The sequence below is a fragment of the Micromys minutus genome (genome assembly GCF_963924665.1).
Source record: "Micromys minutus genome assembly, chromosome: 2".
NCBI lineage: Eukaryota > Metazoa > Chordata > Mammalia > Rodentia > Muridae > Micromys > Micromys minutus.
In genome coordinates, this window is record NC_137971.1 from 46,726,719 (window position 1) to 46,754,236 (window position 27,518).

The 27,518-nt window shown below is 39.6% G+C and overlaps 1 protein-coding gene and 1 pseudogene across 2 annotated transcripts; one reads left to right on the top strand and one right to left on the bottom strand.

Annotated features, from left to right (window-relative positions):
- Nucleotides 1-1,906: 1,906 nt before the first annotated feature.
- LOC308416808 (meiosis regulator and mRNA stability factor 1-like) lies at nucleotides 1,907-7,021 on the top strand (annotated as a pseudogene). Its single transcript has one exon. The product of its transcript is annotated as a meiosis regulator and mRNA stability factor 1-like (transcript).
- A 15,656-nt stretch (nucleotides 7,022-22,677) lies between these two features.
- Nucleotides 22,678-23,625, bottom strand: LOC308416826 (olfactory receptor 5AN6; the record flags this gene model as incomplete). The annotated part of the gene is made up of 1 exon (XM_080911920.1): nucleotides 22,678-23,625. The coding sequence occupies one exon, from the start codon at nucleotides 23,623-23,625 to the stop codon at nucleotides 22,678-22,680; it is 948 nt and encodes a 315-aa protein (XP_080768046.1).
- Nucleotides 23,626-27,518: the final 3,893 nt, after the last annotated feature.

Consider the following 27,518-nt stretch of genomic DNA (forward strand, 5'->3'; position numbering starts at 1 on the left):
ACTAAATATTATGATCTATAGTCCATTCTCTTTTTTTTTCTACAAAGAAAATCATTTCCTTCTCCTTTGTAGGTGGTTAACCCCATTCTGGGGATAAAGCAATGCCTCCATACTTGTGAGTATTTGCTGCTCTTCAGAAAACTAAGTTCTATGATGGCTCCTGACAGACTCCTCCCACTCTGTAGACTGTATCTTCACTCTAGTGATCATTTCTTTTGCTGGTCACACTTTTTTTTTAATAATTTATTTTTATTAGCTTTACATTATGATCACAGCCCCCCTCCTTTCTTTCCAATCCCACCATTACAAATCCTCACCATTGCCCCCTCCCCTTCTCCTCAGAGAAGGGGGAGCCCCCCGCCTTGGATACCATCCCACCTACAGACATCTAGTATCAGTAAGACTAGGCACATACTCTCTCATTGAGGCCCAACTAGGCAGTTTAGGTAAGGTAAAATAATCCAGTTGTAGGAAACAGAGACAGAGACAGCCCTTGCTACATTTGTTAGGCAACCCACATTAAGACCAAGCTGCACATTTGCTACAAATGTATAAGGCACCCAGATCCAGCTCCTGCATGCTTTCTGGTTTGTAGTTCAGTCTCTGCAAACCTCCATGGGCCCAGGTTAGTTGACTCTGTAGATAGTCTTATGCTGTCCATAACCTCTCCATTTTTCTCAATTCCATCCTCCATTCTTCCATAAAACTCCCCTATCTCTGCTTGATGCTTGGCTGTGGGCCTCTGCATTTGCCTCTATCCACTGCTTGATGAAGCCTCTCAGAAGACAGTTATGTTAAATTCCTGTCTGCAACTATGGCAGAGTATCATTAATAGTGTCAGATATTGGCTTTATCTCATGGGATGGGTCTCAAGTTGGGCTAGTCATTGGTGGAGTGTTCCCTCAGTCTCTGTTCCATCTTTATCCCTACACATCTTGTAGGAAAGACAAATTTTGAGTTGAAGGTTTTGTGGCTTGATTGATTTCCTGTTTTTTCTTCTGGAAGTCCTGCCTGAGTTTGGGAGGTGGTCATTTCCATCTCATAGGAATCTCAGCTAGGGTCATCCCCACAGACTTCTCATATCCTCTCCCATTTTAGGCCTTCATCTAATCCCAGGAGTGCTGGATATCATACAGTAGACTGGATGGAAAACAACAATTTTCATTCTTAATCCTAGCCCGCTTCTGTCTCTCCTCTCCCCACCTGAACACTGTTCCAATTCTCCTTCTCACCCCTTCTCCTACCCAGTTTCCTCTCTCCATCAACCCTAGATGACTAGTTTCCCCTTTTGACTGAGATTCACACATCCTCCCTTTCAGAACTCATTACCTGGTTTCTTTGGGTCTGTAGCAGTTATCCTGTTCTGATAAACTAACATTCACTTCTAAGTGAGTACATACATGTATCTTTCTGACTATGAGTTACCTCACTCAGGATGTTATTCTCAAGTTCAATCTATTGCCTGAAAAATTTATGATGTTTTTGTTTTTAATAGCTGAGTAGTTTTTCATTGTGTACATGTACCAAATTCTTTTTATCTATTTTTTTAATTGAGGGACATTTAGGTTGTTTCCAGTTTCTGGCTACTATGAATAAAGCTGCTATGAACATAGGTAAATTTTTAATTCACATAATTCCCATTTATCATATTTTGGTGTTATGTCTGTGCTAGTGGAATCATTTCCAAAAAGTTTTGTCTCTGCCTATATCTTGAAATTCTTCCCACTGGCACTTTCAAAATTTCATGACTTTAATCCATTTTGTGGTTGATTTTTATTCTACAAAGGGATTTTTAAAAATCAGTAGCTTGGGCGGTGTCGGAATGTGAGTGAAGAAGGAGCTGAGGGTGAAAGAGTGAGAGAAAAGAAAGATGAAAGAAGGTTGAACCATATTGTCTGGCTATGTGATGGAAGGGAACAGAACTGAGAACCCTTGCAGCAGAACACTTGGATGGTTTCACCAAGATAACGATGCTAAGCCATGGCTTTGGAAATTCTCTGGTTGCTTTTCTTGTCCTGAAGAGACATTGCCTCCTGGTTCCCAAACAAAAGAGTACATGGAGAACAAGAAAGCTGCTGTGGAGTTAAAGGATATACCATCTCCCCTTCATGTTGGCTCTAAATTTTTCCCAGCAGTCCCACTTCCTGAAATTCATTCTCTTCAGCAACCTAAAGTAACAGCTCTCAGCTATTCCCAAAATAAGCTGCTGTGCTCATTGCCCTAATGGACCCTCCACTTTACTCATGTGTTTTGGTGGTGGCAGTGGCAGTAGTGGAGGTTCTGGGAGCTTGATTCACATGGGCTCACTTTTAGACTCACCAAGCACCGGAACAGTCACATGTCAAGTAGAGTCAAGTTTTGCTTTCCAGTCTGTGTCTTCATTGCAGAATGCTTTAGCAACTTGGTGGGCCTTTCGAGTAACTTCCCCAGCATGTGTGTAGAGAGTAACCTACCTTCCTGCAAGCACCTGTAGTGTTGTGGGAAGCTCCATTTCCAATCATGTCATAGTAACGTACACAAGCTGCATCAGTTCTAGACTCTCCAGGGCTGTACCTCTTCTGGCTATTTCCCCTGTTCTGATTTCCCAAGTGGGGCTCCTGGGAATTTGGAAGAATGCCTTTCCCGTTCAGAGCTTACACCTCATATGTGCACCAACTCTCTTCCCCTAAATGTGGCACCCCCAGTTTGTTTAAAGGGCTCACTTTACTGTGAAGACTGTCTAAACAATATATTAAAACAGCCAGCAAGAAATAGTATCATTGATGCTGCTAAAACCTGGCCAAGTATACCACCTCCAAGTACTCATGTGAAGCTAGTCCTCTGTGTAATGGCTGTGGAACAAACGAGATGGAAAAGGAGACCCCATTGTTGGCAACTAGTCTACACAAAGCTGCTTCGAAATTTGGGTCACTAGAAGTTGCAGTCATTTGACATGTGGTGGAGACCCCCCCCCCCACTGGTGTTTTCTGGAATATTGAAAACTGCTCAGTCCCCTCTGGCCAGTCAGCAACAACTGTTGTACAGATAATCTGTGAGAAGTTTTTCAGAGGACACAGAGAAGTAGAGTGTATCTTTGTGTGTGAGACATCAGTAAAGAAAACAAGGAAGTTATTCAAGAGCTGAGTAACTGTCAGGTTAACTGTTGCTCACATAAATGCTACTGCAAAGAATGCTGATGATTAACTCTGTCAGAGCCTGCAAAGGTTTGTAAATACACACACTGGTCCAGGTACTTGTGGTTCTTGTGTCAGCTGATGTCAATTTTGCATTGGAACTCAGTGATCTCCGGCACTGGCATGGTTTCCACATCATTTTGGTACATAAAAACCAGGCCTCTGAAGTCTTGTTGCATCATGCTAACCAGCTGATCAGATTTAAAGAGTTTATTTCTGATCTATCCCCCAGGTTACCATTGAAGATTCCTTGCCATACTCTACTCTATGTTTATAACCTGCCAGCAAATAAAGATGGCGAGAGCCTCAGCAAGAGGCTCAGGCACCTCTCTGAGAATCGTGGTGGCAAGGTGGTGAGTATCACAGGCTGCAGTGCAGTTCTCTGCTTCATAAACCAAGACAGCTCAGAGCGGGCCCAGAAGTGAATGGAAAATGAAGATGTCTTTGACAACAAGACCATTGTGTCCTTTATTCCAAAACATAGAGAATTCTTTGAAGCCAGGGGTTCAAATGCTATTGCTGATGAAGTGAAGTCTCCCAAAAAAGTTAAGAAAGTTACAAAATTGTACCTCATCAGAGATACAAGCGAACACTCGCCCAGTGCCAAAGCCATGCCTGGGAAAGGGTTTCAGGCAAATTCTGGATCCGCTACAAAAACCACAAACATTAAAAGTTTACAGGAGCTGTGCCGAATGGAATCAAAGACTTGCAATAGAAACAGTGACCGTCAGCAAGGCATTGGGAGGCTGGCCGCACTGCCTAACTAACAGTGGCCCAACCGATTCAGTGCCCACTCTGTAGAACACACGAGTGACGGAGCCACTTTACAGAAGCAGTCAGAAAAAATAGACCCTCAGTTCCCAGGGTATTACCAGCTCTCCTGTAGAGAAGAGAGAGGAGACTGTCTTCCAAGTAAGTCACCCATCTGCATTCAGCCCTCTGCTCACCTCTCAGTCTTGGTCTCGGAGGAGTATGTCTCCAAACCTTTCGAACAGAGTCTCACCACTTGCTTTCAACATTGCCAATCCCAGCAGCGGTTCTGACTGTCCAGATCCATTTACAAATGGTGTTGATATCCAGGTCAGCAACGTGGACTACAGGTTGTCCTGGAAAGAGCTGTAGCAGCTCCTCCAGGAAGCCTTTTCCAAGCATGGCCAGGTGAAGAGTGTTGAGCTTAGTCCCCATACTAATTACCAGCTCAAGGCCATTGTGCAGAAGAGAAACCTGCAGGAAGCAGTTTGTGCAGTGAACAGCCTCCACAGGCATAAAATTGGCAGCAAGAAGATACTGATCTCCCTCTCTACCGGAGCTGCCAACAAGTCACTCTCTTTACTTTGTGCAGAAACAATGACTATTCTTCAGGATGCTCCTGCCTGTTGTTTGCCTCTCTTTAAATTTATAGACACCTATGAAAAGAAGTATGGACACAAGCTAAATGTGTCTGACTTATATAAATTAACAGACACGATTGCAATCCTTGAACAGGGAAACAGGCTGCTGGTGTGTCTCTTACCCAGTAACCAGGCCCACCAGAGCCCCCCTGAGCTCTTCCCAATCACATAATGGCTCCTCTACAAACTGCAGCCAAGTTCTGTTTGAAGAGTTGGAGTATCACGAACCTGTGTGCAAGCAGCATTGCTCTAACAAGGACTTCAGTGAACTTGTATTTGATCCAGACCCTTACAAGATTCCTTTTGTGGTTCTCTCATTGAAAGTGTTTGCACCTCAAGTTCATAGTCTTCTGCAGACCCACAAGGGCACTGTGCCTTTGCTAAGTTTTCCAGATTGCTATGCTGCGGAGTTTGGTGACCTAGAAATTATGCAAGACAGCCACAAGGATGTTCTCTTAGAGCACGTGATCACCTGCATTCCAGTAGTGAACATTGCCACTGCTCAGAATGGTGTCAAAGTAGTAAATTGGATTCACAAAAAGCCCCTATCTCCCAACACTGACCCTTGGCTTCCTTATTCTAAAAGTCCTGTGAGAAATCCTCAGCTGATTCAGTTCAGCAGAGAAGTCATTGATTTATTGAAGACAGTTTCATCCCTTCATATCATAAATATTTTGGAAAGCAGTGCTGGGTCTCCAAGCTGATAGAACTAGTAGAAGCTGTGCCTCACGTGTTACATATTTTTGGAATGGGCTCCAAGTGTCTGCAGAAGCTCACTCATAGGGCCCAGGTGAAGCGCTTTATTCAAGATTTACAGAAACTTCTCAAGTCCCAGGCTAGCAAGCAGGTCATTGTGAGTGATTTCTCACAGGCTTATCATTGGTGTTCCTCAAAGGACTGGGATGTCATGGAATATGGTGTGTGTGACTTGATTGATATAATATCAGAGATCCCAGACCACACTATTTGCTTGTCCCAATAAGATGACGACATAGTCATTTGTATCAGAAGAAGAGAACGAACTCAGAATGAGATAGAAAGGACAAAGCACTTCTCCAAAGATGTGGACTTGCTGTCCATTTCCAAATGCCCTTTAACAAGTTCATTCCCTCTTACCACCACCACTTTGGCTGGCAGTGCAAACTTGCATACTATGGGTTTACCAAATTTCTTGAACTTTTGGAAGCCATAACTGAGATTTTACAAGTGTTGGAATGTGGAGAAGAGAAAATCCTGACTTTGACTGAAGTGGAGCGATTCAAAGCTCTAGCTGCCCAGTTTGTTAAGTTTCTGCGGTCCCAAAAGGGTAACTGCCTAATGATGACAGATCTGTTTACAGAATATGCTTAAACTTTTGGTTGTACATTTCGTCTCCAAGACTATGATGTCAGTTCAGTCTCAGCTTTGACACAGAAGCTCTGCCATGTTGTAAAGGTTGCTGATATGGAGTCTGGTAAACAGATCCAACTGATCAACAGGAAGTCTCTTCGGTCTCTCACTTCGAGGTTGCTGGTGTTATTGATGTCTTGGGAAGGAGACACTTATCTTCTCGTTGATGAGCTCAGGAGACATTATGAAACCATTCTCAACACCTGTGAATATGGATTCATGACCGTGACTGAGCTACTGAAGAGTCTGCCTTATTTACTAGAGGTTTTTACAAATGATAAGGCAGAAGAATATGTGAAGCTCACAAGCTTATGATTGTTTGCAAAGAATGTGAGATTCTTGCTTCATGCCTATCATTACCAGCAGAGTTTTCTTCATGAATTTGCCATGGCCTATACCAAATATGTTGGAGAAGCACTGCAGCCCAAAGCGTATGGGTACAGTAGTGTGGAGGAGCTGCTGGGAGCCATCCCACAGGTGATCTGGATAAAAGGGCATGGCCATAATAGAATTGTAGTGTCAAAAAGTGACGTGAAAAACCGGCTAAGCTCATTTGATCTTTTCCCTGTCAATCATGAAGACCAACCTGGAATCAGCAGGCAGATCCTGGATGTGCCAGAATCCCATCTAGCCTCAGAACTCCAGCTCAGAACAGGACCTAGCCAGATGGAGGCGGAGCTTCTGCACCTGGCCGACAGCTTCCCTGTTGACATCCTCTGTGCTCCTGTTCCTTCATGCCTGCCGTCCCCTCAGCTAGGACCAGATCCTGTCATCCTGTAGCCCACTGATCTCATTCAGTTTGAGGAACATCCTCAAGAGCCTTTGGGAGTTTTAGTTTTAAACCAAGAAGAAAAAAATAGAAATTTCAATATCAGTAAAGAAGGGGAACCTGTCCTGTGACTCCTCACCCAGTAGCCCAGCATCAGTGTCTCCTCCTCCTGGGCACTCCTCAGAAGGCCCCAGGCCACAGATTAGCAAGGATGCAGTGGAAACCCAGTCAAAAAGCAGCCTAAATATAGAGTCAAATTGGCAGCCAACTTTTCCTTTGCACCTGTAACCAAGCTCTAACTCCCATTTGAACACAGGATTAAATTAGGACGGGGGGGGGGGGAGGGAAACTGTCGGATTCTACATACAAAAATGGGCTTAAAAACCTCATTTTATGTCGACCCCAGAAGCCACTTGTATTAATGGTTCATAGGGAAATGTTTGTTTTGAACTTTCAGATGAACTTTTTCTTTCTTTATTTCTCCCAGTTATTTGAAAGAACTCCACCATTAAGGAATCTGTAATATATTTACCAAATTTTTCTAGACTATTGTGAATTGTGGTGGTTAGGAAGAAATAAGTAGAGATCACTCAGCAGGAAGTGGCTTGAGTCCTATTGAGTAGCCTCTGTCATTTGTTTAAGCAAATGGATTTATGGTTGTTCAAGAAGCCAAGCATGCCCATAAGCGTGTGGGTCATGCACTGGAGGATGACTGAGTGGTAAGAGAGTCATTTCAGGCTGACAGGAAAGTTCCTGGCTTCCAGGTGAGCTGTTGGTGTGCCTTGGTTTTTATGTAACTATGTCTGTGGTTAACCAATGTGGCCTCATCCCATTTTTTAAAACATTTCCATTTGGGGATTCCATGTAAGAGCTTTCTAGAAAATTATTTCATGCTTCCCTTCTCTGTCCATCCCAGTTTGATAAGGATAAGGTTAAGAAAAGGAGATGGCCTCTGTGTCATCCATTTAAAAATCAGCATGTGATACTTGGTGTGTTGAGAGGTGGTAATGGTAAAAGTCTGATTTTTTAAGCTATTCATTAAATACAAAAATTGTAAATCAGCTGAGTGGTGAAGTGCTTCAAGAGGTGTGGGTTTGATACTGTTTCTGCTAAGAAGAGACCAGAGTTCTAACTGTGACGTGAAGGCCAACATTAATCAGCCTGTTTTTGCTCTTGTCATTTAAAGGTTGGCTGTAAATCTGGGGAAGCTCTCCATGTGAGGATATGTGTCCATGTTAGTTCATCTTGATGCCTGTTAATATTGGCTGTTTTTACTGTTACTGCTTGCTATTGGAGGAACATTTGGGTTTTAGTTTTGTTTTTGTGGTGTCTGATGTTGGCATTCGGGAAAAGCCAGCCTTTGTGGGCGCTGCTTTGTGGAATGGCCTTCCCTTCTGGGCGCCTGAGGTGTCCACTTCTGAGTGGCCTCTCACCCTGTTGGAGAGACCTGACATTTACAATGGATTGTATTTGTTGGGCAAAAGAGGCAAACCCATGCACGGAACAGAAAACCCATTGGCACACAGTCTTCCACTAGTCAGATGGCTGCTCTGGTGGGAAATGTTTATATTTTTTTCTAGAAAGCCAGAAAATGGATTCTGATTTCATAGCCAGCATTTTGATACATGTCACAAAATTAAAGGCTGGAGAGAAGTTTTTTTTACTAGTTGAATTTTTTTTACCAAAATCTTTAAATGAAGCCAGTGATTCCCAGTTCTCAACACTCTGGCCTGGCCCACATGGAGCTGCACTGGAAATGTTCTGCAGGCCTGCCACTCTTTCTGTGAGAAGCCTAGAAGCACTTCTTTCTGAGGTCTGATGGCACTTCCTCTTCAAATCCTCACGGCACTTTCTCTGCAGTCCTAGTGCATAGGAAGCAAAATGGCACATGTGCAGTTCCTTTAAGGCTTTTAAGCAGTGTAATAAAGTTGGTATTGAGTGTGAGTTGCCTTATTTGCAGACATTCTAAGGCTAAGCTTTCCTGCTCAGACTTCAGGTTTGCAAGCATAGAAGGGATTACGAACTTTGAAAACACTAGATGTCACTAAGGTTACTTGGAGTCCTTTCTAAGGTCAGGTTCTGTGGGCAACAAAGAATAGTTGTGTGCAGTGAATGGGTGTGTGTTTGCTATTTGCTGGAGTTACCCATGTGTCTGTGGTGAGTGTAACTAACCATTGCTATTTAAAGATGTGAAAACTCAATTGGAAGTGTGCTGAGTGTGATGTGTCCAAGAGGCGAGTCCAATCACTATTTTATCCAGAGACTTAGATAATGATGCTGTGATGTATGTTTGTGGAGATAATGAGACTCATTTTCTGGGTGAAGGTTGTACCTGATTAATCTGTTGAAAAGACAAAAGTTAACACCAGAATCCCCTTTCCCATATTCTGATCTTGTACTGTTTGTTTTTGATGAGGCTTGAGGTGTTCCAAGTTTTTCTTAACTGTCTACTTTGTTTGAACACTGTTTTTGGGGGGTGCGGTTCAAGTGCTGTTTGTGTGTTGGGACCAAACAGTTGTCAATAAACTTTATGAGCAAGCATCTGTAAAAAAAAAAAAAAAAAAAAAAAAAAAAAAAAAAAAAAGAATCAATAGCTTTAGTTAAGAGAGCAGCTACAGACTTTGAAAGGAGCTGTTTGCTGAGAATAATCACCAAATATGCAATAGGCTGTCCACTATTTATTACTTCATAGGAAGCTAGCATGCTTTTGCAGTCTTAAAAAACAAAGCTGCACAAATCAATTCTAGAGATCTGAATCCCAGCACAACTGAGAGGCACTCGCTGCGATGATGTTCTTCCTCAACAGGATAGGTTGTGTATTGAGGTGCTTTAACACCAACTGCAAGAATGATACCACCTTCTTCTGCACCTTCTGAGATAGGAAAGAGGACCACTTGTATTTCACTTTGAAGAACTGAGGAAATCAAAGGTTGAAGTCACTAGAATGATGATTGTGGAGAACTGGGGAGTTCAAGGAGGATTTTTACAGCCAGGGTTTTGATAATTATTTTAAAAAATGTAAAGAAGGGATATTCAGAGAGGCGTCTTTATGCAGTAGACTGTGGATAATGCAGAACGTCACAACTGACCAAAGTACAGAGAGCAAGTGTCTGCCAAATGTTCAGTCATAAACTGGACATCTATGTTGCACCATCTTGCCCAAGATTTAGAGACTATTAAGGAAGAGGGGCTGGTAAGATTGTAAGAGCCAGAGGTTGAGGAAGAAACAGTGTTTTCTGGAAATGACAAGGACTACATATTTCAGGAAGTCACAGTGCCTGAGGCTACCTCCACATGACCCACACAAGATCAAACTAGTCATCATATAGTCATGAAGCAGGAAGAGCCACATGAGTCCCACTCATAGATGAGGAGCTACTGACAGTTGATGGCTGCTAGGAGAAGGAGACTCAGTTTTCCTTAGGGGTATGGTCCCTGGCAGGTTCACATTATATAGATAGTGTCCCAGAAATACATGCCAAGACATTTTGGGGGGACGATATCATTTGGAGTACCAGCTAGTTAGAATAGTATGCTCTTTGCATGAATTAAATAGGAATGTTAACATTGGTTAATACTAGTGCACATCCATGTCTGGCCCACTATCTGCAGCTGATTTGCTAGGTCATCGTCACCAAGTGTGAACTGAGCCTTTACTGTCTCACTGCGCATGGCATATCATGAAAACACTGTGTGCATATAAACTTCAAAGGTGTACACACATAAAGTTTAGCATAGTACTATTTAAAACATTGGACTTAGAAGATAGCATTATCCACAGATAGACCCTCACACCTTTATCTGTGCTGTTTGTGAGTGCAGAATCTTAGGATGAACCTTTCTCTGCTGGTTAATAAAAGCTTAATGGGATTTCAGATTAATTTTTAAATTAGATTTTGAGAATATCATACTGCATTCAACATACTTTATCACATTCTCTTTCCCCTCTGCCTCTCTTTCCTCTCTCTTATCTCTTCTCCTCTCCCACTAATTTCCCTCTCTCTAGTGTCTCCTCCTCCTCTCACTAATTCTGAATGCCTTCCATATAATTCTCTCAAATTCATGATCTTTTGTTTTCATATAACCCAGAAAGTCTAATCGGTGCTTCCCATAAAAGCCATGAATATTGACCCATCCACTAGAACTTGGTCAACTGTCCAGGGACCATACCCTAAGGAAAACTGAGTCTCCTTCTCCTAGCAGCCATCAACTGTCAGTAGCTCCTCATCTATGAGTGGGACTCATGTGGCTCTTCCTGCTTCATGACTATATGATGACTAGTTTGATCTTGTGTGGGTCATGTGGAGGTAGCCTCAGGCACTGTGACTTCCTGAAATATGTAGTCCTTGTCATTTCCAGAAAACATTGTTTCTTCCTCAACCTCTGGCTCTTACAATCTTACCAGCCCCTCTTCCTTAATAGTCTCTAAATCTTGGGCAAGATGGTGCAACATAGATGTCCAGTTTATGACTGAACATTTGGCAGACACTTGCTCCCTGTACTTTGGTCAGCTGTAATGTTCTGTATTATTCACAGTACACTACACAAAAATGCTTCTCTGATGTAGGTTGAGAGAATTTTACATTTTGATGGCTCATTGTATCAGAAGTATAAGATGTATGGAAAACATTGCTCTGTTTTGTATACTGCCTATTGATTAGTTAGTTTTGTTCTTTTAAGAACTATGTGTATATTCCAAATAGCTCATAAATAACCCAAAGTGTTACAAGTCAAGCTATATTTTACACTCATAAAAATTAACTATTTCCAGGGAAATTATGTTAACTTTATCATTTCTACTTCTAAACAAAGGGCTAATCCAATTCATTTGGCTCAGTTCTATGACATAACATGAATTTATAATACTAATATATGAAAACAATAGGACAATAGGTGGGAGGCGGCAGTGATACAAACTTCACAGTCTTGAACAGTCAAAGGCTTTACTGAAGTGTGAGGTCTGAGACTGCAGAACCCCCACAGGTCACACAGAACATGTAGCTTGTATACTTTTCTAAACACTTGACTCAAATGTGTCTAATGCTGATGAAGAGAAGCTTCTGATTTGACGGTTTAAATTTTAGCATTTTACATGATTTTAAAACTTTGCTTAAATCTATTCTTTCTGTGAATTACTTTTTTTTCTTCCCTTCATTACCGTAACTCTAAGGTTACTTGTCCCAGGATGACACCTGCCCAAATATCACCTTTGATCTGGTGATACAGTTTCAACCTTGCCTTTCCCCTTCTCTCTATCTCTTCTCAGCTGTCTCCCCTCACATCCTATTTCTACCTTCCCTTCCTTTTCTTCTCCTGCTTCCTCATTTTTTCTCTTATTCCTCCATCCTCTCTTCCTTTCCCTTGCCCTCTGTTTCTTTTGTTTCTTTTTCATTTTTGCCATTCCTTCTTTTCTTGACACTGTTGATATGTACCTCCCAGTGAGACTCTATTGGAGAAAACAAATCTTTCTTTTGCCTATGAACATAAATTGCAGATAGCATCTAAAAATGGGAGGCAATTTCCACTTCCCCTTCTCAAACTGAGACCCTATCTACAGAACTTTTGCATGCTGCCACCATTCTGTGAGTTCATATGCACATCTATGTGTCTGTGATTGGAACACAGTCCTGCTCTGTTAGAAAGATATTGTTAGGGAATGTAAATTTTTTTAGGGTATATTAGGTCAGTGTTTTACTGTATACTTTTTCTCCATTTCTTTGTTTTTGTCTACATTATTTTACTTTATTTGCATTCCAGTCATTAACTCCTCCCAGCCCCTCCTTCCACAGTTTCTCATCCCATTCTTTCTCCCCATTTCCTCTCACAGAGTGCTCCCTGACACAAGGAATCTCCCTTCCCTGGGGCCTCAAGTCAGTCAAGGATTAAGTGAATTTTCTTCTACTGAGGCCAGACCAGGTAGACCTCTGTTATATATGAGCCAGGGGCCTTGGAACAGCCCATTTATGCTTCTGATTGGTGGCTTAGTCTCTGGGAGCTCTCTGGGTACTGGGTTACTTGAGATTGCTGGTCTTCTTATGGGGTCACACTCACTTTCAGCTTCTTCAATCCTTCTCTAATTCAAGCATAGGGGTCCCCGACTTTAGTCCAATGGTTGGGTGTAAGTATCTGCTTCTGTCTCAATCAGTTGCTGATGGACCTCACAGAGGAAGACCATGCCAGGCTGCCTTCTGTAAGTGTGTGATAGTATAGTAGTTTAAGATCTTTCTCCACATCCTCAACAACATCTGCTATCACCTGAGGTTTTGATCTTAGCCATTCTGATTGGTGTGATGTGGAATCTCTGGATCATTTTGATTAGCATTTCCCAGATGACTAAAAACTTTGAACATTTCTTTAAGTGCTCCTCAGCCATTCAAGATTCTTTTGTTGTGAATTCTGTTTAGCACTGTACCCCATTTTTAATTGGGTTATTTGGGTGTTTGGAGATTAACTTCTTGAGTTCTTTGAATATTTTGAATAGTAGCCCTCTGTCAGATATTGGGTTAGTGGAGAATTTTTTTTCCCCTGATCTTTAGGTTGCTGATTTGTCCTATTGAAGATGTCTTTTGCCTTACAGAAGCTTTTAAATTTTATGAAGTCCCATGTGTCAATTGTTAATCTTAGAGTCTGAGTTTTTGGTATTCTGTTCAGGAAATTTTCCACTATACCAATGAGTTCAAGGCCCTTTCTTTCTCGTCTAGATTCAGGATATCATGATCCACTTGCACTTGAACTCTGTACAAGGTGATAGATATGGATGTATTTTCATTCTCCTACATATAGACCACCAGTTATACCAGCACCATTTATTGAAGATGCTTTCTTTTTTCCACTGTATGTTTTTGGCTTCTTTGTCCGTAGATCAAGTGTGCATAGGTGTGTGGGTTTATTTCTGTATCTTTAATTCTGTTCCATTAATCAGCCTTTCTGTCTCTGTACCAATACCGTGTGGCTTTTGCAACTATTACTTTGTAGTACAGCTTGAGGTCAGGGATGGTGATTCCCCCAGAAGTTCTTTTACTGTTGTGAATTGTTTTCACTATCCTGGAGTCTTTGTTTTTCCATATAAAGTTGAGAATTGCTCTTTCCATATCTGTGAAGAATTGTGTTGAAATTTTTATGGAGACTGCTATGAATCTGTATACTGCTATTGGTAAGATGGCCATTTTTGCTATGTTAATCTTTCCAATTTGTGACCATGGGATTGTGTCAACTTGGCTGATTTTGTGTCAACTTGACACAAGCTAGGGTTATCACAGAGAAAGGAGCCTCAGTTGAGGAAATGCCTCCATAAGATCCAGCTGTAAGGCATTTTATCAACTAGTGATCAAGGGGGGAGGGCCCAGCCCATTGTGGGTGGTGCCATCCCTGGGCTGGTAGACCTGGGTTCTATAAGAAAGCAAGCTGAGCAAGCCAGGAAAAGCAAACAAGTAAGCAACTTCCCTCCTTGGCCTCTGCATCAGCTCTTGCTCCCTGACCAGCTTAAGTTCCAGTTCTGAAGTGTAAGATGAATAAACCCTTTGCTCCCCAACTTGCTTCTTGGTCATGATGTTTGTGCAGGAACAGAAACTTTAAGACAGGAAGTATTTTCATCTTTGGGTCTTCTTCAATTTTTGTTTTGTTTTGTTTTGTTTAGGGATTTGAAGTATTATTGTACAAATCTTTCACTTGTTTGGTAAAAGTCACATCAAGATATCTTATACTATTTGTCCCTATTATGAAGGATGTTGTTTCCCTAATGTCTTTTTTAGCCTCTTTATCATTTACGAAAAAAAAAGCTACTGATTTGTTTGAGTTAATTTTGTATCTTGCCACTTTGCTGAAGTTATCAGCTGTAGGAGTTCTCTGGTGAAATTTTGGGGGGTAGCTTATATATACTATTATATCATCTGCCAATAATAACACTTTGCTTTCTTCCTTTCCAATTTGTATTCCCTTAATATCCTTTTGTTGTTTAATTCTTCTAGCTAGAACTGTGAGTACTATGTTGCATAAATAGAGAAAGAGAGGGCAACCTCTTCTCCCATATTTTAGTGGGACTGCTTTGTGTTTCTCTCCATTTATTTTGATATTGGCTGCTAGTTTGCTATATATTGCTTTTATTATGTTTAAGTATTTGCTATGGATTTCTGATCTCTCCTGGGCTGTTAACATAAAGGGGTATTACATTTTTAAAGGCATTTTCAGCATGTAATGAGATGATCATGTGGGGTTTTTTTCCTCTTGATTTTGTTTATATAGTGTATTAAATTGATAGATTTTTAAAAATATGAAACCATCCTTACATTCCTAGGATGAAGTCATGGTGAATCATCATTTTTTATGAGTTCTTGGATTCAGTTTGCAAAAATTTTATTGAGTATTTTTGCAACAATGTTCATAATCAAGATTGGTCTGAATTTTTCTTTCTTTCTTGTGTATTTGTTTTAGTTATCAATTGACCTGTGGCTTCATAGAACAAATTAGGTAGTATACCTTCTGTTTCTATTTTGTGGAACAATTTGAGGAGTATTGGCATTAACTCTTCTTTGAAGGTCTGGTAGAATTTTGCACTAATACCATCTGGTTCTGAGCTTTTTTTGTTGGAAGGTTTTTGATGTTTATTTCTATTTCCTTAATGATTATTGAGGTTAAGTTACTGTGCTGGTCAGTGTTGTGGTTTGTATGCTTTACAGTTGTCTAGGGTAGTGATTGCTTTTCTCCCTTGACAACTTGCATTACACTTTCAGATACTATAAGAGTCCTTGTAGAAGAGGCTTTTTATCCATTCCAATTCAGTTTCTCCAAGTTCTGAATTGGAAGTAAGTGCTGTCTTCAGCAATAGGGTCTTACTTTCAAATTCTGAGAAGGAAACAAGAACAACAATAATAAGTTATACTGTTTTGGGAGTCTTCTGAACTTCCTTAATCAATAACTCCAAGAGAGGTTTTCTATGTCCAGCACTGAAGGCTTTGCTAGACAGTCTGTGGCTCTTGAAGTTAACATTATTAGTAATGTATCTTCATTTAAAACACATCTACAATTTAAGTCAATGTAAAATTGTGTTTCTACATAGCTTGTATCAAACAACCTTGGTGTTATTTATCCTCTTTCTCCCGCTGTATTATTCTTCCCTTCTGGCAGTTAAAGTCTTCCAATTCTGTTTGTATGACCACGTTTCTATCTTGAAATTCCTGGTTGTAGGCATTTGACTCAGTATGTTATATTTCTTTTTCCTATGAGCCATTTCTTTTCTTTAGCACAATCTGTAGGATGTCTGATTTATATGAAGGTGATCTTTCAGACTAATTGAGTCATGTTCTGACTTGGTCTGAAACACTTCACCATTCAGGCTATCTACATGTATATTCAGCCAAGCAATCTATAGCTTTGTCATGACTCCCCTACTTCCATTCAATAAAATTCAATTTGGCACATTTTTATTTCCCTGCTTTTCAACTTTTCTTCATCTGCATCTAGCTTATGCCACATTTTTACAAACTGAGAGGACATATTGTAGAATTTTAATCCAGCAACATTGCTGCTCTGGCAAGGGATCACATCCAAAGACCTTCTAGGTGTGATCTGGCTAAAATACAGACATTGTTGGGATTCTGTAAGCTCCACCCCTCAGTTACCTGGCAACAGCCAGCACTAACAAAGTGTCCCAGTTTCTGGACACTATGAAAGGGGCTGCTTGCCCCCTCCTCCCTCCCTCCCTCCCTCTCTCTCTCTCTCTCTCTCTCTCTCTCTCTCTCTCTCTCTCTCGTTCTCTTGTTCTCTCTTACTCTCTTTCGCTCTCTTGCTCTCTCTCCTTGCTAGTCCTCTCCTCATTCCCTTCCTCCCTCTATTTCTGGCCTGATCTTTTATGCTCATGGACAGCCCCTGCTTCTCTATTCCTTTCTTCACTCCCTACCTCTACTACCCTCTTAACTTCCGCCATGACCTGAATAAACTCTATTCTGTACTATACCAAATGCCTTGTCCCTTGAGGGAAGGGATTCCCAACATGGGTCCCCCAGAGGTATCTCCTTTGCCCCCAGACCTTGCTGCACCTCCATGGCCCATATTCCCTTCCCCATTCTCTTCATCTTTTTCTAACAGATATGCCCTTAGAACACACCTTGAATCCTAAACACTGAAGATAAAGCTAGTTTGTAGAAGAAAGCATTTTTAATATGACATCTAATTGAAGGGCTGATAAAGTAATGAATTAGAGAAAGATACAAGAATAAGTCAGAGATGGGATGCACCCAAATCTCAGAAGAACAGAAAGGAAAGAGAGGTGACTTAAGAGCAGTGCAGAGTGAGTCAGGAGTGGAGGACAGTTCAGTGAGTGCAGGTGAGTTGAGCTGAGTTCAGTGCAGTTCAGTTAAATGCAGTTGAGTTGAATTGAGTTGAGTTGAGTTGAGCTGAGTTCAGTGCAGTTCAGTTAAATGAAGTTGAGTTGAGTTGAGTTCAATTGAGTTGAGTTTGTGCAACTCTGTTTAGTTCATGCAGTAAGTGCAGTTCATTTTCTGAAATTCAGAGGCAGTTTTCTAAACAGAACAATTCAATGAGAAGCTGAGGGAAGCCACTTTAAATCAGTCAGCGTGGATTGCAGCTCTGAGTCAGAACAGCTGAGTTGAACCGACCAACCAGAGTTCAGAAAGGACTAGAAAGGATGAGCTTATTCAGCAGTAAGTCTCTGAGATGACTGGGAGAAAAGGCAGACATGGGAGATACAGACCAGCTGACATGGGGGTGAATAGATTACATCTAATGAATAAAAGTTACTATTACAACTATGGAGAGCTTTTTGGGGCCACTAAACACTCGGAATTTGACATTACCAGGACAAAAGAAGTAAACTCAAGGCAGAAATCTGACTCTGGCCCTGGGCTCAGAAAACAGGCCTGGATTGAGAACATTTACATCTGAAGCTCAGGGCAAGCTCATAGGATATATGTGTGGCAGTCCTTTTGTCTTTTGTGGTAATCCTTTTGTCTCTTAACCCCCAGAAAGATGTTTACAGGATTTTTGATTATTGGCTTGCTTGTTCCTTGACTCAGAACAGATCTCATCTTTCTGAATGTAATTAAAGTGGTTTAAAAGCTGACTGAAAAGTAAAAAGTATACTTTAGCCTCAGAACTGGTTGGAGTCATGCTACAGTTTTGTCTAATTGCCTCCTTTTTCTTTTAATCCTCACTCATGCCCTGAGAAACCTGTTGATTGACAAAGTTGGTCTTGGTCATGCAACAAATTATACATATAAGATGACTTTATTTCGATTCCAGTATTTCTGTACTTCTAGGTATGAAGGTCATATATACATATATGAATATACACACATACTACCAAGTGCAGAAATCCTTAGTAAACCGCATTTATTCTCTTAACTATATTTTCATTTTCTCTTTAACTTTTAAGGTTATTAATTATTATTATTATTATCATTATTTGTGTATATGTGTATATGTATGTGTATTATGCATGGGTGAGTGCAAGTATTTGCAGAGTCAGGAAGAAGTCAATGGATCCTCTGAAGCTAGAGTTACAGGCAGTCATGATTTGCCTATGTGGATGCTTAGAACTGAACTCAGGTTCTCTGCAAGAATGTGCCCACTCTTAACCACTGATCTAACTCTTTAGCCCATGAATATTTATTGACCTAAAGTTCATTTCTTCTTGATCTTTACACATTTTGAGAATTGTATAATATATTTTTAGAGGATTATTTGGGAGAACTATTTTTATTCTGGGCTTAGATGATCTGTTAGGAATCTTAAGAGATGAGGTTAGAAAGATGGTTCCGTGGTTCAAAGAATTTGTTTCTCTTGTGGAAGAATCAAATTCAGTTCTCAGTACCCTTGCCAGGCTGCCCACAACTGTCTGTAACTCCAGCTTCAGAGCATCCAGCAATCTCTCCTGCCCTTTGCAGACACCTACATACAGGTGACATCACACATGCAAACACATAAAACTATGCCTTTAAAAATAATATTAATGCAGGATTTAGCTATGTGTTCAAGTGTTGTGTATTTCAAAGTACTTGCCATCCTATCAAATAGTGTTGGTGTACCTTACAGCAGAGAGCTAAATGCTGACAAGGTCTTGGTATTATTATTTATCATATTTTATGAATATTTCTCCTTATTCACCTGCCTAAGGCAACCTAGGACTGTATCTGATTGGCTGTAATAGAGATCTGATGGCCAGAAAGTAGAAGGCAGAATTTTTGAGCAGAGAGAGGGAGACCAGGAAAAAGGCAGAAGTGAGATATTCAGCCAGCTGTCATGGAGGTAAACAAATGGACCAGAGCAGAGGGAAGAGGTATTTTTTAGAGTTAAGTAGATTCCTCCCATGTGTGAAAGTTATATTCAGAGCTGTGTATGATCTTAAGATTGCTGCTTTTGCATAATGCAAATTTATATGCATGAAATTTCCATTTTTATTTGCTCAAAAATATATTTTAAGATATTTTCTGGAAATCGCTCCACTCAGTTCTATTTGTTACTTTATAGAAGTTATGGTATATAAATTTTGCCTGGGAGAGATGAACAAATATTTTTTCATCCCAGGCAGAGCATGCTAAAAGAGCAAGGTATCTCCACTGAAGTCTAACTTGGTGAGTAGATGAGTTCAATAAGGGCTGTTTATAGGATCATGGGTGAGGATTATTTACAGGAGGATGGGCAACTATGAGCAGCTACAACACTGAAGAAATGTGGCTTTCCTGCATAGTTCTCTCAATAATGCCAGGTTTGTATTTATTGTTCTCTAGTCCCAGAAATTCATGAGGTCATCAGCTAACAAAGTCCAGTGTTCCTTATAGCTAAGCTTAGACATTCAGACACTCTATTTCCTCATGTTGACTCGTTATGCAGCTCTTGTCTCTGGAACTTTCCACAGCATTCAGACTGATCCTAATTATTCTTTTGATCTTCAATGTTCTCTAACAGCCTCTTTAATTTTCTGTTTAAAGTCTATCCCAATTCAAGTACTTCAGAAGCAAATAATCTTTGATTACCATGGTTTTCTGTACCAGGTCATCTGCATGCTGTGCCATGGATTTCCCACTTTTTCAAATTAAAAGTTGATCCTAAAGGGTACCTTCAATTATATATACCTCACCCTCTCCCTTTTATCCAGTTCTTCCCGTGGGTTTCATGTTTCTCAATCTTAGGAGGGTATATTTATCATCAATCTAAATTGTATTCCTTTCTCTTATGTCTCCCAACAAGAACTCATGAAGCCAACACCCCAATATCATCTCCCTTTCTTCTGTCAATTCAGAAGCTACTATGGATGATAGCATCTGCGTGTCTTTTTCTCATTGTAAGTTTTTCCTGTAAACAGGCAAGTTCCTTGTGAGAACACACACAGCTCAGCATTGGTGGTAAGTATTATTTCTAAGAGCAAGGAAATATAGTTGGTGCCACAGTTTACTTACAATCTCAACCCATACATGCCACTTTCAGTAACTATGATGTATCCTCTAGTCCACTAGTCATTTGAGAGGCATCACACATTCACCCCTCATACTTACACAGTGAATCTCATTCATCAAGAAGTCTTGCCACTTTGTACAACATATAGAAAATAGATACTCTGGGATTCCCTCCAGTGGATAGTCCACTTCAAATAAATTGGTCTTAGTTACATATCTTCTCATTCACAACATGATGGTGCAACCACCATTGCAGTAAGGATGCATGCCATTCTATGCAACATGGAAAAGGGTATTTCTTCTGTTCTGTCGTGTCCCATGTGTTGAGTACCAAGGATTGTGTGAACATTTTCTGGGATACATGAACAAATGTCCACTCACCCAGTGTGTAGCAGTTTCACAGGAGATGGAAACATTGCATTCTACAGGAAAGCTCATTTAATACAGTAAGGGAACAGTTCAAAATAGCTTTTGGACGTCCCCCAAAACAACTAGATTCACTAGACCTGTCCCTTACCAAGAGTGTATAAGCAGTAAGGATAGCTAAAAGTCACTCTCAGAAAAGCCTGGTCTTCTGGAAAAAGCAGAGATCAGCTGATATTTCTAAAAGTCCTGGACCAACTGACCTACCTGGAAAGAACACCTTTCTACCTGGTGAGCTACCTGCAGGGTGCACAGTATATTTCAGGTTCTCAGATTTTGTGACTTGTAAGCCATACTGGGGTGGGTGTTGGTGATACAACTCTCCTTGAGTCATTTTTGTTTCTGTAACTCCTCACCTACGTTTCTGTAAGTGACCACAGTAAAATTCATTAGTTCATCAAATTGAACCTTGGTATATATACTTCTATCTGTCAATAATTTCTTATTGTAGATAAATAGACATTTGTTCAGGTCTTCCTAGTAATGGTTTTATACAACGTCATTCCAGATAGGACAGCAATGACAAAAACAAAGACATGATCCATCCATGTGTAGTGTAGTATCATTAAAATCAGTTTGCTCATTTACTTACAGGCTATTTATGTAAGTCTCTGAAACTAAGTTCTGAAAAAAACAGGTTCTAGAACAAACACCTTTTTACATATTTTTTCTTTGATGAATAATTTAGATCAAAGTTTAGAATGACACTTTTCTCTACATTCGTGTCTTCAGCAATTGGAACTTGCCTGAATACCTTGTCTTAGTTGGGGTTTCTATTGAGATGATACACCATTACCAAAAGTGACTTGGAGAAGAAAGTGTTTATTCAACTTACATCTTGTAGACAAGCATTAAGGGATGTTGTCGCTGGTCTTTACTACTTTGTGGGTTCTTCTTTTTCTTACTCTCTATCTTCCTGGTTTCACCCAGAACACTAGATAGGAGAGAAAGAAGGATAGAGGAGGGAAATCCCTGAATCTATTTTTTTCTCAACTGTTCTTCCCAGTTTCCAGCCCAGTCCCTTCAAATGTATCTCCCAACCAACAAATGTTTTTACAACCCCAAAAATCTGCTTAAAGAGTCCTTTCTCCCAGTTTTCTCAACACTAGCAGTTCCTGAATATAACAACTGTTTTAGCCTATATGTTAAGCTCAGCTTTTCCTGGATCAACTGTCTCCTAACAATATCTTTGTACCAACTGCCTCCTCATCCCAGTCTGATAGCCCTACCCCATGGCCCTGCGAGCCTGAGCTGGCTTTTATTATATCCTATCCTGTTTCCAGAAATCCAAGAGGCAACCAACATTGATGGTCATAGAGCTGAGCAGTTCTAACATCTAATAATTCTTAAAGGGCCAGTTGACTATAACTGGGATCTTTTGAAGGGTCATGCCAACAAAATAACTCTATAAGAATTCAGAAAAAAAAAGGCTATAAGAAGTCAGAAAAAAAAGTTAAGGTAGGAATACTGAACAAGAAATGAAGCAGAGGCCATGGCAAAGTCTCTGCTTGCTGTCTTGCTTCCCACAACTCAGTCTGTTTTTCATAGTACCCAGGGCCACAAGCCTAGAGTTTACAAAGCTCAAAGTCAATTGAGCCCTCCCACATCAAGAATTAATTTAAAATGTCCTACAAATTCTCTACAGAGTATCTGATAGATCCATTTTCTCAAATCCAGTTTTTTTCTCTGGATCACTCTAGTTTGTGTCAAGATGATTTTTTTTTTAAATCAAGCAGGATATATTGCAAGAGTCTGAAGTCTCACAGCATTAACATCATCATTATATTGCTTGAGATATGGTGATTGAGAAGGAGCACTGGCCTTGTGTTTGGTTCCGTTTCCTTTGGCTTAAGTACTTGAAGTTCTGAAAGAAAGAATAAGGCTTGAAAACATAAGAACAAGAGATTGCTACTCTAAAGAAGATGGAAACTGCTCTGTGGTGCCATGCTGGTACAGGAGAGGAACCAACTTCAAGACTAAAAGAAGACAGAATACAGGTTTCACATACCATAAGCCAGTCCTGGAATTTGATGGAGTATCCCACTTGCAATTCCACCACAGAGTGTTCGAATCACATTAAATACCCTGCAAAATATTGGGACTTCCAGTCAACAGACTTTGAACTAACAGTGGCAGTGAGAAACACACTTCTTTTTACATCTCCTAAGACCATCTTTGATTTCCTTGTTCCTGAGACTGTAAATCAGAGGATTCAACATGGGGATCACCACTGTATAGAACACGGAAGCCATCTTGTCATAACCCTGAGAACTCTCAGAGCTGGGGCGCATATAGACAAAGAGTCCTGATCCAAAAAAGAGGGTTACTGCTGTCAGGTGAGAGGCACAGGTATTGAATGCCTTGGATCTACCTTCTGCTGAGCTGATATTTAAAATTGTGGCAATGATATATCCATATGATATCAGAATCACCAAGACAGATGCTACCCCAAAAATCACCGCTATTACAAATTTCAGGACTTGCAGGGGAAAGGTTTCAGAGCAGGAAAGGACTAATAGCTGAGGCAGGTCACAGAAGAAATGATTTATAATATTTGGCCCACAGAAATGGAGCTGAAGTATAGCACACAGTTGAATCAATGAACCAAAGAGACCAGTGGTATAGGCTCCAACCACCATGTGCACACAGAGCGACGGGGACATAATAGCTGTGTAGAGAAGAGGATTACAAATGGCAGCATATCGGTCATAAGCCATGGCTGCCAGAAGGCAGCACTCTGCCAGACCCAGACTTGAGAAGAAGAAGTACTGTGTGGTACACCCCACAAAGGAGATAGATTTACACTTCTGGAAGAATCCTGAGAGCATTTTAGGGGTTGTAGATGAAATGTAACAGAAGTCTAAAAATGACAAATTGCTGAGGAAGAAGTACATAGGTGTGTGTAGGTAAGGGTCAATCCTAATCAAGATGATGAGGCCCAAGTTCCATACTACTGTGGAGAGATAACTTCCCAGGAACACAACAAAGAGAACCATCTTGAGCTTGGGAAAATCCGAGAATCCCACAAGGATGAACTTGGTGATGACGGTGCTATTCTTCCCTTCTGGCATGGTCTCAGAGCACCTTGAACCTGCAGATAGATACTAGGATTAAAAATGTCTGTTTTAGACATTATGGGTCTTCCTTGTTTTGAGTACAGTATAGGATGAAAATTTATCCACAATCAAGCCAACTTTTATAAAATCTAGATATAAATAATATTCTGAAAATGGCTAGAAAATCTTCTTACTACTGCTTCATAGTTTGAGTTACAGTCCTGCAACTCTTCCCACACATATAAACAGATGTTGCCAAATTCTTGTCAGATGTTGATACTGATTTGCACTAGTATAAAGATTTCATGACAGTGTTTCATGTTATTTTATTATCAACATTGCATATACTTATTTAGGTTCTATTTTTAACAATCTTATGTGTAAAGTTTATTTTTTTGTTTTAAATTTGTATCCATTGATTGCCATCCTTTCTCTACTAGGTTTGTATATGAGGCTGTCCGTCAGATAAATAGTCTTAATTCACTCTGTCCTAATCTTGGCAATCATTTTCCAAGGTTATCATTCATTATCAATATTAAGTGTGGTCACAGTTTTAGTATATCTGTCATTTTATTTTCATTTGTTCAATTCCACACAATAATTATGGTCCCACCTTTATGTTACACTGAAAAAAATATTTAGTTGTAAAATTCAATAAGACCCTTCTCTACATCTTCACTTAGTTTTAACTTTTATATCTGCATTAAATTTTTTTGGAAAAAAATAGCACATTGTAAAACTATAAATCTTACGTTATTTTGGGGTTTTTTTTTCTGAATTGATTGACACTCAACCACTACGATGAATTAAATTATTTGTCCAACAATTAAGATCATCTTTACAATAAGATCAATTACAGAATCCTTATTTTGTTCAATTTTTAATCTTAGTTCATGTGCCACCTGTTCAGTCTCAGATGTTTTATAATTATATAATAATATTTTATAGGTAAGCCATAGAGTATTGTAATGACTGGCAAACACCCTCCATTTTTTAGAGATTACTTTGATGGTTCCCATGTTCATGTCTTCAGAAGATCTGTGTAATGAGTGAATCAAAGGAAATAAAATTAGGATTCACCATGCATTTCATTTTTTATTAGTCTAAGAGAAATGACACACAAAAAATCTTTTATCTCAGTTGATAACTAAAAGCACAAAAGAGGCAACACTTAACTCTTAATATTCATTACTGCTACTCTTGATGAAAGGGCCTGAGTCTGGTGATACCTGCTCTGGGTTCCAAGGTCTGTCTCCGCGTCACTTTGACACCTCTGGGGCTCTGGTTTCTCCATTTTCAAAATGAAATCACTCCAGGTGTTCTCTATACATCAAAGGGATGTTTCAAGTATAAAAACAATAATTGTGGAAAATGACACAGAAAGAGCTGTGGTCTGGTACTCTAGAGCAATAGTAATGCGATTTTAGCAACCAAAGAAGAGGGTTAATTAGCACCCTTCAAAAAAGGAAATTACACTGACCCATGCCATTCATTGGTGTACATAATAAGGACACACCAAGGTCTGAGCTATATTCCTGCTGTAAAAATGACTTATGGGATGCCTATGTTTAAAACATCTTCAGTAAAGACAGAAAATGGTTCAAGAGAATTATTAAAGAATTTTTCTTCAAGAAATTTTGTAAGTGACTTATTGGAAATATTAATTACTTTGACATTTCTGGGGTACATTTTCTCAAGTCTATTCTCAGGATACATATGTCCTGGATACCCTGAAAATTGAATATTATTTTTAAATTACTAAGAAATTTATTAGTAAAGATTTTTCTATCTTCCATATGTTTATGTGAATAGATATTTTTAATGAACCTATAAACACAATTTTAATCTCTCAAATGAACATTATATCTCTTCTAGTTCAGTGATGAGGAAAAGAAAATGAAATAAAAATATTTAGAGGGCAATGCTGCTGGTAATACTACTTTGGTAATAGAGAAAGACTCCTTAGTTAGAAAACACACTAATTAATTTTCTGTTGTCCATTCATAATGAAATCTACATTCTGGAATGCCATAATAAATGTGTTTTCTTCACTCTACTGAAAATCCGTGAGATGGATCAAATGCCCAGTGGCATGATAGCAATTTAATCACATGCAGTACCAGAGGAGTGACATCAACTGCAATATAAACAGAGCACACTGAGGTCAGATTTAAGGAACTGGAGATGGCTCAGCAGTTAGGAGGGCTTAATGCTCTTATAAAGAATTCAACTTTAGTTCCTGACCCACAACAGAGAGCTCCCAACTGCCTGTAACTCCAGCTCCAGGAGATATGACACCCTCTTCTGTTCTCTGTATATACTGGCATAAACATGCACATGCACTCACAGAAATATGCACATAAATAATAATATAGCCTTTTTAAATTAACATTCTAAGTCTTCTTTTATTGTGGAAATTTATTGCAGACAAGATGTTATCAGAGTCAGTAAAAGTAAAAAATTACATACAGTAATTTTTACGAGTTTGAAAAAAGGTATGGAGCCAGTTACTTAATAGATAAATATCATTCATATACTTCCTAAGAATAAATAAGCAAAAGTAATAAATTATTCATGGGATTACAGCCCAAGGGGCCAGTCCAGGGGAATAAGGGACCTAACAGTGACAAGACAAAGAGTCAGTCCCCCCTTTGTTTGCAATCTTTCTTAATATAATAAAATATAATCTTCTGAATAAAATTTTATCTTATAAATTAAATAGTTTATTTTGTTTCTCTTTAATATTAAAACCCAAATTAAATTTTGATATAGAAACCACAGAAAATGTTTTTCTGTTGTGCACATAATACAATGCTTGGTGAAATCTAACATCTGCAAAGCACCAAATAAGACTACCATTTGATAAATAGCAGAAAGAAGATTAAATAAACTCTTCGAATGGCTCCAGGAACAATCCATTATTACCCTTTAATATGTTTCGAGGAAGGAAGGTTAAGGAAATAGATAATTTAATATGAATAAGGAAAGACCCAATGTGTAAAGCAAAGCTTATTTTCTGATTCACATTAGAAGTCTTTTTTATTATGAATTTAGAGTTTCTTCTAAATTCATTGCACATGGGTCATTTTCCAATGTACTGAAAAATCTCACTACTCATATTTAAATTTTATGAGCTATTTTATTATAGGCTATTGATATAATTTCAGGTAAGAACTTTTTAAAAAATATTTTAAGCCTGGTGGTTGGTGATACACACCTTTATTTCCAGCAGTTTGCAGGGAGAGGCAGGTAGATCAGCTCAAGGCCACCCTGGTCATCAGAGTGAATTACAGGACAACCAATACTACACAGAGAAACCCTGTCTTGGAAAACAAAACAAAAAAAAATCAACTAATATAACAAATATTATATCTGCTCTATACTGCTGTTAATGGCTCAAATGAATTTGCTTAAAACATCAATGAGAGGTTGATGAACTGGCTCAGGCAGTAAAAGCAACTGCTGCCAAGCCTCAGGACCTGAACTTGATCCCGAGAACCCACAATGTGAGAACAGAGAGTCGACTCCTGCAAGTCCTGTGATCTTCACACATGCCCCGAGGCACAAGCACTCATGCACATATGTGTGCACACACAGTAAATAAATGAGTTTTAGTTTCTCTTGGTTCTCTTGGCTGGCTGGCTAGCTCACATGCTAGAGGCATTCAGATCTTTTCATGGCCATAGTCTACTGAGATGACTACACAGTCATCAGTTGCAACTGGGTGTACTTGATAGAATATCACTCACATGTTTTGAAATTCACACTGCTAAGACTGGGATGGCTGAGATTCCCCTCCATGGAGCCTTTCTGTCTCAATTCTTCTAGGCATAAGCTAAGACGCCCAAAAAAGCAAAACTCATTATTGTGCGCTCATGAAACTATTGACTGTGCAATACTTTCTGATG